This window comes from Hyperolius riggenbachi, chromosome 2 (assembly GCF_040937935.1).
Source record: "Hyperolius riggenbachi isolate aHypRig1 chromosome 2, aHypRig1.pri, whole genome shotgun sequence".
Taxonomy (NCBI): Eukaryota; Metazoa; Chordata; class Amphibia; order Anura; family Hyperoliidae; genus Hyperolius; species Hyperolius riggenbachi.
The window spans coordinates 280418506-280436868 of NC_090647.1; the positions used below are offsets into that span (position 1 = coordinate 280418506).

The 18363-nt window shown below is 41.4% G+C and overlaps 1 protein-coding gene across 1 annotated transcript in view; it reads right to left on the bottom strand.

The window, feature by feature from the left end:
• Positions 1-18363, bottom strand: part of YPEL2 (yippee like 2) — a 101116-nt gene that overhangs the window by 40554 nt on the left and 42199 nt on the right. Inside the window, exon 2 of the mRNA XM_068268773.1 lies at positions 18044-18350. Within this exon, the coding sequence (XP_068124874.1) occupies positions 18044-18160 (117 nt within the window). The 5' untranslated portion in view covers positions 18161-18350. The remainder of the gene's footprint in view (positions 1-18043; positions 18351-18363) is intronic.

Here is an 18363-nt window from a genome sequence, read left to right on the forward strand (position 1 = left end):
CAGCTGTAAACAGCTATTTTCCACAATGCAACAAGGTTCACAGACAGGAAACTGCCGGGAGTACCACGGTCCTCAGAGTTTCTTGTGGGAGGGGTTTCACCACAAAAGCAGTCATACAGCGCCCCCTGATGGTCTGTTTGTGAAAAGGAATAGATTTTTCATGTAAAAGGGGGTATCAGCTACTGATTGGGATAAAGTTCAATTCTTGGTCAGAGTTTCTCTTTAAGTGTCGCTCTGGCAATGCATGTATGCTCAATACCGATAGTGTTGTGTTGCACAACAATCTCTCTCTGAATTGCTTTGAGGGTATCCACGGCAGACACAGTGGAAGGTTGCCGTGAGCAGAAAGTCTAGGTGTTGATAATGCACAGTTGCGGTCTGTGAGTCACGTGTTGGACTCTGCACAAGGTGAAGGCAGGTGACCTGATAATAATCACTGGTGGTTACACTTGGGGAATGGCCCCCTTCATCGCTGTTACAACAGTCTGCACTATGATGTTGTTTTTGTTCGATTTGGGGAAAAGCTGGGTTTAAAGAAGACAGGAAGAAAATGATCACATATGATCTAAGCAGAACATTCTAAAGAGGACTGATTTCCTTTTAGGGTGATAACTATTGTACGGACATTTGGACAGTGTACTCTGAACATTGTATGGATGTTTGTGGTGTAATGTGTGTATAAAAGTTGGGCTAGAGCCTAACCAAGCGGCTAAGCTCAGCTTCAGAAACATCACTGTGTGCTTACCATCACCGCAGCTGTCCAGCTGCTTCCACACCTTCTGGCTCTTCATCTGGGTAACTGCTGCAAGTCCAGCTCCTGATGTCAGACCTGGTACTGAAGCTATCCTTTCCTTTGTTCATCCCTTCTGGACATTGCCACAAGCCTGGACTCCGCTTCAAGTGGGACACAAGTGTGATTGCTGGCAGCCCGTTTGGGTACTCCAGCACCACCTAATAGGTGAGATCTTTCCAAATAGGGTTCTAGCCCAACTTTTATACGCATGTTACAGTATGCGCTCTTCTTCTCTTTGGTCTTTTCATAGATGTACCATTCCACACAGGAAGCAGAACTTATCCTCCCTACACACTCACAAATCACTGTCTACAGCAGTGGTCCTCAAACTAAGGCACGCGGGCCGAACGCAGCCCGCCGAGGCTTTTTCACTGGCCCTCCAAACACAAAATGTGTAACTTATAGATGTAGCCCACTGTACCTTTAAATATCAGCTTCTCACATATAGAATAGCAGTGCTGGCACCACCCATCCACATACTGTAGAAGCCAGCTAGTAGTCATTCGCTAACTACCAATCCAATTCTGCATCAGGTGACACTGCTGTCCAATTGGTCAGCAGGTTGTCACCTGGTTATGCTTCACTGTCTGGTACACAAAGACGTTCGAGCGACGCACGACTAATTGGCTGCTGCTGGGAGTTCTCCAGGCATGTAATGTATGCTCCGGCCCGCCGGCAGTCTGAAGTATGTTGACCCGGCCCTTGACCGAAAAAGTTTGGGGACCTCTGGTCTAGAGGTTACTAACCAATGAACACCCTTCTTTTCGGTGTAATGTAACACTATTGGTGGTGCAGCAAGCCAGCATTACTGTTTGAGGGATAGGTGAGGGCTAGGAGAAGGCACATATAATAAGCAATATGTCTCAACTGCATATTTATAAACAGCATGGTGCGCTAAGGATCCAGACAGTTTGCCTTCAAACACCAAAAAACATACACATACATGAATACATCAAACACATACATTTACACAACCATACAAATATACACATATGTATACATATACTTCTGCAACACATACACACATAAATAAACATGGATATAAACACACTTATACGGTATTAGCACACACAAACAAATAAAACCATGTAGACTGCTAGGACGTAATCTGTCTCCACTCTACCATACTTCCTGGTCTGTCCACAATTCAAGTACACAGAAAGTGGCACCATGTAGACCTGTACTACTGCTTAGCAGTGGAAGGGACCTGCTTAGTAACATCTACAGTGATGGCATAGCACAAGCACCATCCCACTGATTTGCACCCTAGGCACTTGCCTAGGTGTTGTACATCTACAAAGCTGGACTTAACCCAGTGAAATTACTGTCAAAACTTTAGTAACTGTGATCCACATAGAAGCCTTTAGTAGAGAGGAAATTGTTTCAATACCCTGTAACGATCCCATGATTTAAAATGGGTCAGGTTGTTGGGCCTGGAAAATACTGGCCAAAACAAATTACTGGAAAAAAAGAAAACTCTAATGATAAGTTACTTAACTTATTAACTCTGAACTGATGAAAAAATATCAGCTGAAGATTTGTGCCATCAAATGATGATTTGACTCATGGTTTTCATTGCAACTGATGGAGCGGTTGATTATTCAGACTATTATGTGTATAACTGCTTTTAATAATTTGTCCTAGTCCTGTTTTATAAAACATGTAAAACAAAATGTTTCAACTGCTTTTCAAAAGCTGTAATTTAATGGGTACATATTCTCCTTTGATATGATGATGCCGCTGTGTATCACAGACGCATGTGTTCATTTGGTCTCCATAGCAACTGTATAAATGAGCTGCTCAAGTATGAGGTAAGCAAATGTTAGTGTTTAAAACCTGGACAATAAGTAATTTCTACAAAGCTCCCTTAAATGTAACAAATCTAGTTCTGACAATGTGCAAAGAGAAATGGCGCTACCCAGATCTTCTAACGCTTTAGCAATATATTGAAACGATCATCAATAACCATCATTTCACCCCACACAGGTGCAGACTCACCAGATAAAGTGACAGAGCAAACTGTCATAAATGGTGTGTGTAATCCTCGCCCTTCAGGTCAGATATGGGTTGGTTGAACACAGGATGCCTAACTTAAAGCACTCGATTCCCACCATATAAAAGATAGGACTAACATAGTGTAATACCTTCTAAAACCATTTAAGAACAACAATCAAATATTCAACTTAACAAATAGTATGCCCCATTGGGTACATACAATACAAGCAGATGAGCACTATAGAGGCTCATCTCTATGTAAGATATCACCTCCTCCACGTCACTCCTCTGTCAGCAACGACCACAGGTACTCTGCTGCCACTTGTGCGCCGTTAATAATGACTGGTTTTGTCCGCCTGGGATGTTATCAAGGGTTAAGGTGGCCACACACTTCATACAATTTTTTAAATATCTGTTCAATTTAAGAATTGAAATACATTTTTTCTGACGGATTATAACATTTAAAAAATATGACCAATGTACCACACACCTAAGTTCAATGTTTCCCCAATTATGATAAAAATGATTGAAAACTCTGAGAAAATTGCTAGGGTGTGTATATTAATAAATTGACAATCTAACACACACCATACAATCTATAGAGAAATTGAAGAGAAATATCTGGCATTCCGGATAGATAAAAATCGAAAAAAACGGGAAATCCGATCGGATTGTTCAGTTGAATGAAAAAAAAAAAAAAAGCTTTTGATTGTTTTGGGAGATCCGATAGTTTTTATCGAATCGCCATAAAATCGGATCATTTTATTGTATCGTGTGTGGCCACCTTAAGACTGATGCCTGTCCCCCCAGGATTCCTGGGTCAACCTGTTTTTTTTTCATCATCATATCCTCATGGTAGTGTGGGCTCAGCTTTGTGACAGCGTGTCCTCAAATTTGAACTTGGAAGACACGACAGCTTTCTGGTGGCATGGATAGAGGTGGAACCTAGTCATAAAGCAGACCAACAAGGAGGGGCCATAATGTCTAATTTGCAGTACACGATTGAGGCATTGCAACTACTGCAGAAACCAGAAATGTATGGGGCTTTGTCAAACAAAGGTGTTCAAGTCACAGAGGTTACCCATTGATCTCCTCCTGCTGTCCCCACATTATTCTGTGTAGTACCATTTCCCTGAACTACATAAATCTATGGCCCCTGGGTTGACCAATCGTCTTGGGGTGTGGTTCTCTGACCCAGCATTCATGCTTTTTGAATCATCGGTTATGTCCGCTATAGGCCGGGGTACCCTCATATATGGCAGTACACATTGGATGTCCTCAATTTGATTGAGAGTTTTGAGTGGGATCCTGGGTATGGCCTGGCCACAAATGATGTCAGAGTCTGTACAGCAGGAACTCCCCATGCAGCGGGTATCAACTCAGTACGAACATTTTAAAGTCGGGCCGACAACGATGGCAACTATATTGAGTTTTTGTGCCAGTGTCTTCATTTTGTTTTAACACAACTCTTTTGTTTGTTAGTAGATGGCATCACCAGGTGTTGGAAACAGCAATGGGGACCTCTGTGGCATGTACTTATGCAGGCCTGTTTTGGGGGCCATGGGAGGAGGATTGTGAGTAAAATTTTGCCAATCCTTTTTGCACCAGGTTAAGGAAATGGGTCTGCTAAGCAGGCGATTGTGTGCGGGTTGCAACAAGATGAAGGTCGGTGATTTCATGGAGTACCTCAACCCTAAAGCAAACCCAATGCAAACCTATTAACAAAAAACAGATAAAACACCTAAGAGGAGGAAATCCCTTTTCATTAACTCTTTCCCGGCTTTTCCACCACCCACTTTTCTCTTCTTCTCCTCCCCCATTTTCCAGGACTGTGTGGTTGTGAGCGAGGGTGTTTCTATGTATCCTGAATAATGTATTACATTCGACTATATGTTGTTACGGTGCTTCTGAAATTTAAAAAAAAAATTCAATTAAGTGTCTGTTAGATGGTAGTTTTAGATCTGCATCTGCAAAAGGACTTTAGGGTTTTATCTTCTCAGGCTTGCATCTTTCTTCAGTCTTCATAATTCAGCTGCCCATACTTCTGGAACCTTTCATCCTGATAAGCAGTTTCACTTTAGGTAACCAGTAATTAAGTATCTTTTCATCACACACTTTCTATTGTAGGAGTCATTTTCTACTTTATCTCAGGTCAATATTCAGCTTCAATTTAGAGAAGAAAACAAAACCAAGTACAGCTCATGTGAACCAGCAATACTGAGCCAACATCAGTGTGTACAAATCTTTACAGAATGCAATCAGGTATAACAGCAGCAAAATGCTACCATACTGTGACTACTTATTCCAGGCTTCTTGTTTCAACAAGGCTAAAAGAATGAACACCACATGGTTTAATAGTAACGTTGCAAAAACTGCAGGAAAGCCTCTACAAATCAATACACTAATGGAAATGTGCTAATTTTATTTTAAAGAATGACCTGCAGATACAAAATGTAAATTAGTTAAAATATAAGTTTGTTAGGGTTATTCAGGTAACATCCACCATGATCCTAATAATAAAAAAATGGTTTTAATTACAATTAATATGTTTCCACCATTCCCACAGTAGTGGTATCCTATAGATGGATTAGGGTACATCAAGGTTTACATGGGCTTTAACCACTTCAGCCGTTTTTCACCTTATGCATCGGAGCAATTTTCACCTCCCATTCATTTGCCAATAACTTTATCACTACTTATCACAATAAATTGATCTATATCTTGTTTTTTCCACCACTAATTAGGCTTTATTTGGGTTGAACATTTTGCTAAGAATTATTTTATCTAAACGCATTTTAACGGGAATATTAAGAAAAAAATTGAAAAAAATTATTTCTCTGTTTTCTGCCATTATAGCGTTAAAATAATACATACTACCATAATTAAAAAAACACATATTTTCTTTGCCCATTTGTCACGGTTATTACACCATTTAAATTATGTGCCTATTACAATGTATGGCGCCAATATTTTATTTGGCAACAAAGGTGAATTTTTACAGTTTTGCATCCATCACCATTTACAAGCTTATAATTTAAAAAAATAAATAGTAATATTCCCTCTTCACATGCATATTTAAAAAACAGTTCAGACCCTCAGGTAACTATATATTTTTTTTTTTTATTGTAATTTTTTTTATTAAAAAACATTTGGGTATTTTTTGGAGTGTGTGGGGGTAAACAGTTAATTCAAAATGTAATAAATTGTATTTATTAAAAAAAGAAAAAAAAAAACACATATGTAGATGTAGCTTTACTATTACTACTACAGTCAAAAACATTTTTTTTAGTCCTGTAAGCAAGCTCTCTCGCTTACAGGAAGTGAAGGGAGGACGGGAAACTTTTTCTTTAGAAAGATCAGGGTTTCTAAAAGAAGCCCGTCAGTCTTTCTAATAGGGACTTTGATTAATGATCATTGATCACCGGGCTAACGAGCGACGGCATAAGAGCGTGCGCAGCAGTGCAGATGCAGCCTTTTGGACTTAATAGCAACATCCAGAAAGCAAAAGTAGTTACAGGACCTCTGTCACAACCATCTTAAAATTTAAAATACATGTAAACATATATAAATAAGAAGTACATTTCTTCCAGAGCAAAATGAGCCATAACTTACTTTTCTCCTATGTTGCTGTCACTTACAGTAAGTAGTAGAAATATGATATTACAGACAGATTTTGGACTAGCCCATCTTTTCATGGGGGGGTCTCAGGGTTTTGTTTATTTTTAAAAGCACTTCGTGAATGGCAGTTGCTCTGTCCAACTGCCAAAAAAGTGTGCAGTGGGCATGGAGGCTGGCCAGCATCTTTGTATAAATCTTTTTCAAGGAGTGTCTTTATAAAAGAATAAAGGCCATGCTGAGAATCCCCCATGAAGAGATGGACTAACCAAAAACCTGTCGGTGATGTTAGATTTCTACTACCTACTGTAAGTGACAGCAACACAGGAGAAAAGTAATGCATCGCTCATTTTACTCTGGAAGAAATGTACTTATCTGTACGTGTTTTAAATTTCAAGATTTTCGTGACAGTTCCTCTTTAACCATTTCAGCCTTTTGGACATAGGTGCTATCTCCAAAAGGCTGCTGCCGCACTGCTGCACGCTCCCGCGTCCGATTGACGCAAAACTAAAATAATGCACCTTTATTTCAAAATAAAATATTGGTGCCATACATTGTGATAGTGACATAACTTAAATGGTGTAATAACTGGGACAAATGGGCAAATAAAATATGTAGGTTTTAATTATGGTAGCATGTATTATTTTAAAGCTATAATGGCAAAAAAACTGAGAAAATTAAGGTTTCAAATTTTTTTCTTAACCTCCTTGGCGGTATTGACGAGCTCAGCTCGTCAATGACCGCCGGAGGGCGCCGCTCAGGCCTCGCTGGACCGATTTTGATATTTTTTTTTAAAAAAAAAACTGCTGCGCGTTTCTAGCGAATGCCGCCGCTCGCCACCACCAGACGCGAAAGAGGGCCCGCCCCCCGCAGATTCCGTGCTCAGCCTGGCCAATCAGTGCCAGGCAGTGCTGAGGGGTGGATCGGGACTCCCGATGACGTCACAACATCGATGACGTCATCATGATCGTCGCCATGGCGATGGGGGAAGCCCTAAAGGAAATCCCGTTCAGAACGGGATTTCCGGACGGGCTTGATCGCCGGCGGCGATCGGAAGGGTGGGAAAGAAGGAGCAGGGAGGGGGGAATCATGTAGCTAGTGGAAAAAAAAATACCAAAAAAAAAAATCTGCTGCGCAGCCACCCTGGCAAAATAAATAGAACGCCAGGGTGGTTAATATTCTGGTTTAAAAAGCATTTAGAAAAAATAATTCTTAGCAAAATGTTCAACCCAAAGAAAGCCGAATTGGTGGCGGAAAAAAACAAGCTATAGATCAATTCATTGGGATAAGTAGTGATAAAGTTTTTGGCAAATAAATAGGAGGTGAAAATTGCTCAGATGCATAAGGTGAAAAATGACTGAAGGCTGAAGGGGTTAAGCAATGAACCTGCAATTTTAAAATGTTTAAACTTCTTATTGTCATTTTATGCAGATGGATTTTTCGTTTATATGCATTATTATTATTTGGCTACGTTCACAGTGGGGAGTTGTATCAGACAATATAATACTGTAATGGTACACTCCCATCAGCAGGTTAGAATTGCGGTATGATGGAATCAGTCAGCATAACATGATGCAAGCATTAGTAGCATACGTCTGCAATTAGTCATTCGGCCAATTAGTCATTCGGCCTATTTTAAAGATGTAATATAGTCACTCTCCTGATATCACTGTGTGATATTTTACATGGGCCAGATAATGAAAAGGAGAACAACCGGTATTAGAGATTAAAAAAAAAGAATAATTAGACAAGCATGCTAAAGGCAAATAAGACAATCTCCAATGGCTGTTTCACACCAAAAATCAGTGATTTTCCAGCAATTTTTTACAGTCACTCCCAAAATTCTATCTCAATCGCTTTTGCAATTGCAACATGATTCAGTGCTCCAATAAGAAGACACTGGACTAGCGATTTGCTGATCCCTGGCGATCACCGCCTACTGTGAAAGGCCCTAAGGAGCTTGATGTTTCTGTAACAAGAGTTGCAAATACTGTATTAAGAATTTTAAGGTTCATAGGATTGGAGCCAACCTCCCTGGAGATGAATGCAAGAGAAAAAAAGAAGATATGGGCAGAAGGCTACTAAGAATGGTAGATAAAAAGCCAAGGACAACTGCTAAAGATATACAAGTTGAATTTCAAGGTCCATCAATGTGCGATCGCACCTTCCATCACTTTTTGAGTGACAGCTCAACAAAAGTAGACCCCGGAGAACCCTAACATACAGAAGCTTTACCAAGATTAGCTAAAATACAGACTGATAAATCCACAGTACATCTGGGAAGACATCCCTAAAAAGAAGAGCAAAACTTTAATCATCTCCATGTCCACATGCGAAAAAAATTATGCTTTCAAAAGAAAAAGAAGACCATACCGACTGTGAGACATGGATAAGATCAGTTATGTTCTGGACAATTACAAGTTGTCCCATACACCTTTGGTATGTGCCACAAATATAGTGGAATATTTGAAGGGGGTGTTTAAAAGCACCACTACTAATCCATAAACAACAAAATCAATGAGGCTGTCACTTCCTTGTTATTTTTAAACTTTAATTCAAGCAGACATTACCGTCAATGTTTCCAGACCTCATGGCCTCTTCATCGGGGCATACAGGTCTGTCAAATATATCTGGCGTTTCAATGCAGCATTTATGGCCCCTCCCACTCGCCAGCAATAGTACTCCGTCTGCTGCATCCGCTGGTCACTTATATCAGTTTAACATTGTCTCAACTCCATACAATGCATATGTTTGTAGTAGTGCCAAAATGTATAAAAAAAAAAAAAAAAGACCCCCCTTCCTCGTACCATAGCATCCACTTGGCCTCCTTCCTTGATAACTAACTCTACTTCTACTACACTTTAACTGCCTCAGTTGCGCACTTATTATGCAGCCCTACCTGGTGTGTCCCTCCCTTTTAAAATGTAAGCCTTTGGCAGGATTCCCCCTCCCCATGTGTACTTCTTGGTCTTGAAACCCCCGCCATTTAATTCCCTTATACCCCCCCCCCTCCCTCCCCTAATATTCCGTTTGTGTGTATAACATTGTGCTGTGTTGTATTACTACTTCTCTATCTGACACTGCATGTTAACATTATACAGTATGTATTCCTATTTATTGTCCAGTGCTGTGTAATATATTGGCACTTTACAAATAAAATAATAAAAAAAATAAAAATTAATAATGATAATAATATACCACTCATGTTCAAGGTCTCACTTTGCATGTTCACAGTTCAGTCCTCTCTGCACCTTAGCTTTTGCTACATTTATACATCAGTCGCGCTCTATGAGCCTGTACAGTCACTCGCTAATTAATTATGTTTCCTGTTATACATATTCACCAACTTGTTAGTATATATTCATTAGGTGTTAACCTATGTAAAGCACAATTATGTTTGCAAGTAAGGGGGAAGGGGGGGGTAAATTACACAGGATCTGCTTTACATGTAGCTGGCTACATATCTTATATGTATACAGTTAGAAGTGGCTTAGTAGGAGATGCATATTGGAGATTTGTATCAGCTAACAGTTCCTGTATGTCATAGCACTAACACCACAACGACTGGCACAGAAGAGTAGTGTTATTTGTGTGTACAAGAATTCATGGAGAAGCATGTGAATGGTTTGTCCAGCTGATCGATTTGTAAGGCTTTGATTTGCTGGTCCTCATCGTATGCGAAAGTGATCACAGCAGGAAAGCAGAGCCTTACAAATCTATCAGCTGATTCAACAGATCACAAGCTTTTCCATGAGTTCTATACAAGGTGTATATATATATATATATATATATATATATATACACACTTAAGTATAGCATCAGTCCCGTTTCAGGGGCAGTGAGGCAGGTGTCTGCCCAAGGCACAGTGCAGGAGGGTTGAGCAGCCGACACACTGACACAGAACAAGACATGGGCACACAGTTGTGTGGGGAGGGTGGCCCACTTTGGCACAGCCGGTGGAAGTTACAGTGGACACACACCTCCTACAGGCCCCATTCAGAGGTCCACATCCTACCTGTCTGCAGCGCCACTGCAACTTCCTGATGATCGAGTATGAGCGACTCTGCAGACAGAAAAGAGGCAGAACTTGGGGGTAAGGGACGGGGTGTGAAGGCACAGAAGGGTCAAGGAGAGAGTGTAAGGATCCCTCCTGCCGGTTGCAGCGGAGCTGCAGCCGAGCAGTTTTGATATTTCTGCCTGCATTTGGTTGCTTGGTTTTGTTTGCATTTGCCATGAGAGCCTTTGCTGTTTGCAAGCACACTGCAGTTCAGAGTAGCCCAGGATGTTGTCATGAATCCACCTATGGCTGGCTGAAGTTGAATTGCAGCCAGACAGTCGTGGATTTCTTACATGGATGTGGTTGAATAATCTGGCATGCATTTGTAATGAGAGTTACGTCCATTCCCAGACAGCTTGCAGCTTTCAATCAGTGTAGCACAGGATTGCATGATTACCATTCAGCTGTGTGTGAATTTGCATGTCAGTTTCCATTGGCTGATGTCCACATTAGTTGTCGCTGAGTCCATGCTGTGAAAGTTGTATTTTGTATTGCCTTGCTTTGCATTGCCTGTCTGGACGGTTGCTGTACCCACGGGGGTGCAGTGGAGTCTTACCGCCCTGCTGGCTGGAGACTGCCTTACCCACATTGGTGACTGGTGGTTATCTTGCCTGCTCTGTTCCTGAGGACATGACTGTGGCGGCAGTTGCTGTTGGTTGCGCTCCTACCTGCTTGTTTTGTCTGCGTCGGTGTGGATGTTTGCCGTCACTGGGGCGGCGACTGGATTGGCGGGCATTCGGTGTGTCTGTGGTCTGTCTTTTTAGTCAGAGGCTCAGGCGGCGGTCAGGGAGACCGTTGTATCTTGTTCGCTAACAGTCAGTCTGTCTGTCTGTCGTCTGTCTTGTTTCACAGATCAGAGGCTCATTGCGGCGTCACACTGAGCAACCAGTGTCTTGTTTATTATTTTTTATTATTATTATTATTATTATTTAGTATTTACATAGCGCTGACATATTATGCAGCGCTGTACAGTATATATATATATATATATATATATATATATATATATATATATATCTTGTCATTAACTGTCCCTCAAAGGAGCTCACAATCTAATCCCTACCAATGCCATATGTCTATATTATGTAGTGTAAGTACTGTAGTCTAGGGCCGATTTTAGGGGGAGCTAATTAACTTATCCGTATGTTTTTGGGAATGTGGGAGGAAACCGGAGTGCCCGGAGGAACCCCACGCAGACACGGAGAGAACATACAAACTCTTTGCAGATAGTGCCCTGGCTGGGATTATAACCAGGGACTCAGCGCTGCAAGGCGAGAGCGCTAACCACTATGCCACCGTGTTTATTTGTGGCGGTATCGGAAGCCCAGAGCTGTGGTTGCTCTGGGCAATCTTGCTCCCTTATTCATTGCTCCTGTGACAACCTGTGTAGCCTCTTCCATCACCCAGCTACATAGTCTTGTTTGTCTGGTGGTACTCTGGCTTTCTTGCCCTCAGCTGCTATACCTTGCACCTCCAAGGCCTGGGTGTAACTGAAGTCGGGCGGTGTTGCTCTTCACCTCCCATTCAAGCGGGGACGCGACACATAGGGTTAAGAAGGTGAAGGTAGATTGGGGCATAGCGGATGAAAAGAAAGCAGGAGATCTGCCAGGCATTACAGGGAGGAGTCACATCCCCACCCCAATGACACTAGACACTGGGAATCATAAGGCCAGCTATACTGGTTATACCTACACTGCACATCTTTTTCATGTGGCTAACAATACTAAGGGGACATCGGGATATTTATACTGGGGGGGAGGGGGAGCTACATGTGGCAACCTCTAGCCAACTCATACTGGGGGCTGCCTAATATCACATTGCAAACAGCGTTCTTGAGCCAACGGGAGAGGGGGGCCAGAATGTTTACACCCTTGCCCAGGGAGCAATTTAGCCTAGAAACTGCCCTATAGAGCATTAATCATTGGATTTGATTTTAAATAAAATTGCCACGAGTCTCAGTAAAATGCCTCACAGACCAATAAAGGAGCAGTTCAGCCATCTGTAGGAAAGAGGCCTGACATCACTATTGACTTCAATGGTGTTCAGTTCTGAGCCCTTACTAATTCCCAGTACTTTGCCCCAATATCCCTTGGGGCAAATAGAGGCATAGACTAGTAATACTAAGGAAGAGCTAGGCTATACAGCATCATTACTTGCCCAACAGCATACTGTCAAGGGATCTGTTTTTGTGGTCACATTTTGTGAAAATGTATCCTCCATAACCATCTGTAAATGTTTGCCGACTAAAATGACATGTTCTTAAAAATCAGCTACTCAGATTTTCCAGAGAATAAGCCTAGACTTTATTTGATCCAAGGCAAACTTTCCATGCTTTTCATCCACATTTCTCCTGGCTCGGTTGTGCACTTCATTTCAGCTCTATATTTAGCTTTTATAAACGAAGCCTACACAAGAGACTTTGCTGCAGCAAGAACTGCACAGACAAACAAATACATCCTGAAAAGGGAATTGGGGGAGAGCCTTAAAAATGTACAGAGCAAGACTTTCTTAAAAACACATAATGTACTTTTCTAACCTTGCTCTTGTACTAGTATTGCGTTTATATACAGTATTTCCAAGAATCGCCTTAAGCCTGTACACAGCCTGGATATAGAGACTGCAGGCTAGATGTGGTTTATCAGCTGCCATTTGCTGCATTTTTCTGTATGCAAATTTGGATGTGGTAATGCAGCTTATTGAAACCAATAGGCTGCCGTCCAATTCAAATACCGGGGGGAGGGGGGGGGAGGGGGGGGGAATAAAAAAAAAAAAAAAAAAAAAAAAAAAAAAAAAAAAAAAAAATCGGACGGCATGCAGTAATAAAAACGGAGAACACATGCAAATCCCTATTGCAGTGTATGGCATGGCTCGAGGGATTCACATGCGTCTTGCTTCACAGCTGTGCCAGACACACATCTCACAAAACAAAAGCATACAGTGATGGCAGCCAAGCCCAGCCAATCACAGAAAGCCAAAAGGCACAAGACCATCAGGACAATCCAACAGCTGAAAATCTGCATGTGAGCAGGCCATAGCATGGCCAGGAATGTGCAAAGGGCAGTACTTGCCATGCCATGACTGTGCACTTTAGACACGCCCACATATATAAAGGTGTCTGACCTCCAGTGGTAATGGGGTTGATTCACAAAAGACCGGTAACATTGGCCACCGCGTGGCAATGTTACCGGCCTGTGCTGAAATTAGTAACGCTCGTTGGGTACCGAGGCAATGCACGTAAATCTTGTGCCATGTGTTAGGTAGTAGCGTGCGCTATGCTACTTCCATACTGTATGTATACTGTGTATGTAAGTTGCTATGGTATTGCTTGTTGCGCTATCGGCGCAACGAGCATCACTATTTTCAGTACAGTAAACACAAAATTATCTGCACTCATGCCCCATCAGTGTGTGCTGGGGCTGTTATAATAGACTAAATACAAGGAAAAAGAAATTCAGCCCTTACATAATAGCACTACAACACATTATTTGCAAATAGACAAAAAAAGTTTATTATCTAGTCTGCAACACTACTATACATATCTAAAACCAATTTAAAAATACCGATACCGGTGGAGCAGTCCGCCGGGGGTTTTCCTTGGCACCTTACCACTGGTCTCCTTATCCTGGCCAAGTATCATTGCTATCTTACCTTTTTGTGTTTCACCATACTGGTCACGTCTGATCTCACTCAAAATCCTCATATTTAGGGCTGACCACTAACTGTTTATATTGTATAGGTGTGATATAGTTTAGTCATTGTTTTGCATATTTGTTTGTGTACCTTCTATATTCACTTTTATGCACTTTATTAGCCTTGATACTTAAACCAGGTTCTGGGCCCAGGATAGCTCAATACTGAACATCCTGATAGCCATCTGAGATATTCTATTAATGAGTTGATTTTGCGTGCGTGCGTGTCACCATATGAGATAGATTATATGGGTTTGGTGCCCATTTTTTAATTGGTTTTAGATATGTATAGTATTGTTGCAGACTAGATAATAAACTTTTTTGTATATTTGCACATATGTGGTGTAGTATTATTTAAGAGCTTGTAAGAAACGAGGCAGCTCCGGCGAACAGCACCGCCGCCGCCTCCATGCGGCCATCCGTCCGTTCGGCATCCAGGACGCCGAGGACGGAACTTTCTCCCGTGCAGGGGGCTGCCATAGCGCGCGGGCACAGACGGGACCTTTATGCGGGGAAAAAGCCCGTCAGCTGACCTGCTGGTCCACTGACGTCAGAGGAGTCCCACGGCGCCCAGGATTGGCTGAAAGAGGAGGGGCGTGCCAGTGGGGTCTCCTCTGCTTCTTAAGCCTCCGGGCTTCATTCAGCAGTTGTCTGTTGTCGTGAATACTTGCGTGTTAGTGCTCAGACCTTAGGCTAGTTCCCTGGTGTTGATGCTAAGGATTTCACACCCAGACTAGGATATTGCTTACTGTTTGATCTCCTGTGTATGACTCTTAGCTTTTACCTCTGACTCTGATCCTGCCTTCCGATGCTGTACTTTCGCCCATCTGCCTACCTGTTGCTGAACCTCTGCCTGATTACCGATTACTCGATTGTCTCACGATTCTGTACCGATACGTACCTTCCTGTTGCTGAACCTCTGCCTGATTACCGTTAACTCTCGTCTCACGATTCTGTACTGATACTTACCTCTCTGTTGCCGAACCTTGCCTGCCTGACCATTCTACTCACTAGTGGGCCCTCGCCACTGGTGAGGTGTTAACTACGCCAGCTCCGCTGGTGAAGCAGTTCTGCTAGGCTTTAGTTCAGCCTTAATTACCTGCTCATTAGGTACCTGTCATTTTAGTATTACCGTATCTCGTAGGCTGCAGTACAGTCTGACTCACCCGCCCCTTGGGTGTTCATTTGCCTGCAGTATATTCTGAATCACCAGCTCCTCGGGAGATTCAGCCTCTTCAGTATTGTTTCTCCAGCTTGTACGTTAGTGCACACTCAGTGTACTGTTTATACCTCACCAGCCCCTCTGGTGAGGCCTCATTTAAGCATTAAAGTTACGGTTACACCAAATCACTACACTCTCTGCTCCTTGCCTGCTATACTAGTATTATTGGTGATTCTGCAGATCACCCATAATCAGGTATAGCATCTGTATTATTGGTGATTCTGCAGATCACCACATAATCAGACATCTGAGCAACTACACAAGACCGTTACAGGGCTGCATTTCTTTTTTCCTTGTATTTTCAGTACAGGCCGGTAACATTGCTACGTGGTGGGGAAGGAGATCGGTATTGAGGCAAGCAGCAGCTTTAGACACATCCAACACTAGTCAGAAAGACTGAGGGCATGTCAACACAATTAAAAAACACAATACAAAACATACTTTTCACTCTATTTTTTACCCACAATGACATTATTGAAACGTATTGAAAAAAAAACACTATTATATTTTCAAATTAAATTAAACACACATTTTCCTTATCTTTGTTCTCACAAACAGCAAGTCTGGGACTGGCCGTTTATGAGGGGGGGGGGGAAGAAATTCACAAAAACACATCTCACACAGCTTGTTCAGTGGAGTACACACAAACTCAAAGAGTGTTTTCCATCTGGAGCAAGCTTGAAATGTTGGGTAATACTGCGGTGTAAAGACGTGCTCCATGACTGCAGTCTCCATGAAGGAGTAACAACAGCATGGTGGAAGATGGAGCTCATTCTGGTGGGAAGGTTGAGGAGTGAGAACAATGGCCTTGGGCGTCAATAACATTTCCCTGTGTTGGATCTTTGTGCAGCCTTGGAGGACACCTCTACAGATTCTTGACTGATACAGTACTGCTTTAGACTTGTGTCATCTAATGCGTGAACATAACCTTAAGGATAAAGCTATTTAAATTTTCTTTTCATATCAGTCCTGGTAGAGCAGTAGTGTTCATTTTGTTAAAGGATTTCCCAAAATCTCCTGTAAATGGTTCACTACTCATCTTGCAAGACTACACAGAATGTGTGGTCACATTACAGCCATTCCCAGAAATGCCTTTTGTTTTGCATTTATCTTGCCAAAAATGAAATTCCTAGTAAACAGATATCTGGAAAACAAACAAGCACGTCTAAGCAGATGTCAAGATCAGCAAGGACACTGGCAATATACACTCCAATGCTTAATACGCAAACCCTTCAACAATAACCATACGTTGAATAAGCATTTTGCCAAGGGTACCAGACAAAAATAAAGAATTGATTTTTGATTTTATGCCCGACAGTTACACTTTAAAAAGCAACTCCAGTGATAATAATGTAATAAAAAAGTGCTTCATTTTTACAATAATTATGTATAAATTATTTAGTCAGTGTTTGCCCAATGTAAAATCTTTTAAATCCCTGATTTACATTCTGACATTTATCACATGGTGACATATTTACTGTTGATGTAGCTGCTGCATGCTTTTTTGGCAGTTGGAAACCGCTGTAAACTATTTCCCACAATGCAACAAGGTTCACACACAGGAAACTGCCAGGAGTACCACGGTACTCAGAGTTTCTTGTGGGAGGGGTTTCACCACAATATCAGTCATACAGCGCCCCTTGATGGTCTGTTTGTGAAAAGGAATAGATTTCTCATGTAAAAGGGGGCATCAGCTACTGATTGGGATAAAGTTCAATTCTCGGACGAAATGTCTCTTTAAGGCTGACTGTGTTTCAATGCCAGAATTCACCTGTTGACTAGAGTTCCACAAACAACACTAAAGAATTTAATATATATATATATATATATATATATATATATATATATATATATATATATATATATATATATATATATATATATATATATATATATATATATATATATATATATATATATATATATATATATATATATTTATTTTTTTAATTAGTATTATTATTTTGCAAGAACACTGACAAGGCTTTACATGAATGCTTGAATGCTTTTTACAATCAGCTCTACTTTAATGAGTAGGTTTTACTGCCCACTTGAGACCTGCTTGGAGGACTCCAATTTTTTATGGAAATAGATTTCTACATAATGGCAACAATCTCACAGGTTTTTCAAATTATATTGTGGTAAAATATATTGTAAGTGGGCGAGTGCCTTTATTCTCATGGTCCTAACAATTCACAAAAATGAAAATAAAAGTAGTGTACTGAAACAGTAAAACAAATCCAACTTCATAAAAATGGCAACATTTGTGTTTCCTAAGGCAGACAATCAGATTATTTCATTTTTACAAGAAGTACTCAGAGCCATGGATTTTGGCCACCGTACCGGATAATGGCAGCTAACAAATCCGAAACAAAGGGCAAAACAAAATCTGTCTAAATGTTGGAGATGATCCAACAAGCATTATCACATTAACTGAAGACTGGAAAAAGTGGCTGCACTGTATTATATACACAGTATATTCCAACTACACATACGCCGATTTATATTTAGTTTTGAAACACAGAATCAATGCAATAGTCAATAGGATTCACTTAAATTTGGCAGAGTGAAGAAGAAATCCCTACTGAAAAAGTATAATGCTGCTAACACATAGCAGGAAATATCATCAGTCACAAACAGGAAGACCAAATGCCTGGAAACACAAAGCTTACCTTAGAGATGAGCTCATCGTGATTTGCAAGATGAGCCCTGCAGTGGATGCAGCTGTATGTTCTATGACAGGAGGGCAGGTAGGCCTGAAACGTTTTGGACCTTGTCATTTTCACCATTGGAGCCACTGAACGTTGGGAAAATTCAGGAGTGGCCCACGAGGCACTGCCACAGGAAGGATCGCACGGGAAACAGCGGAACACGCAGGTAAAGGCCGTGGTTTGGCAGGTTGCGGGTGTGGGGGCAGGCTCCACACACTGAGGAACACACTAATCTTCAAACGATTTCTCCAGAATCCAGCACAACAATCTAGGTGAAGAAA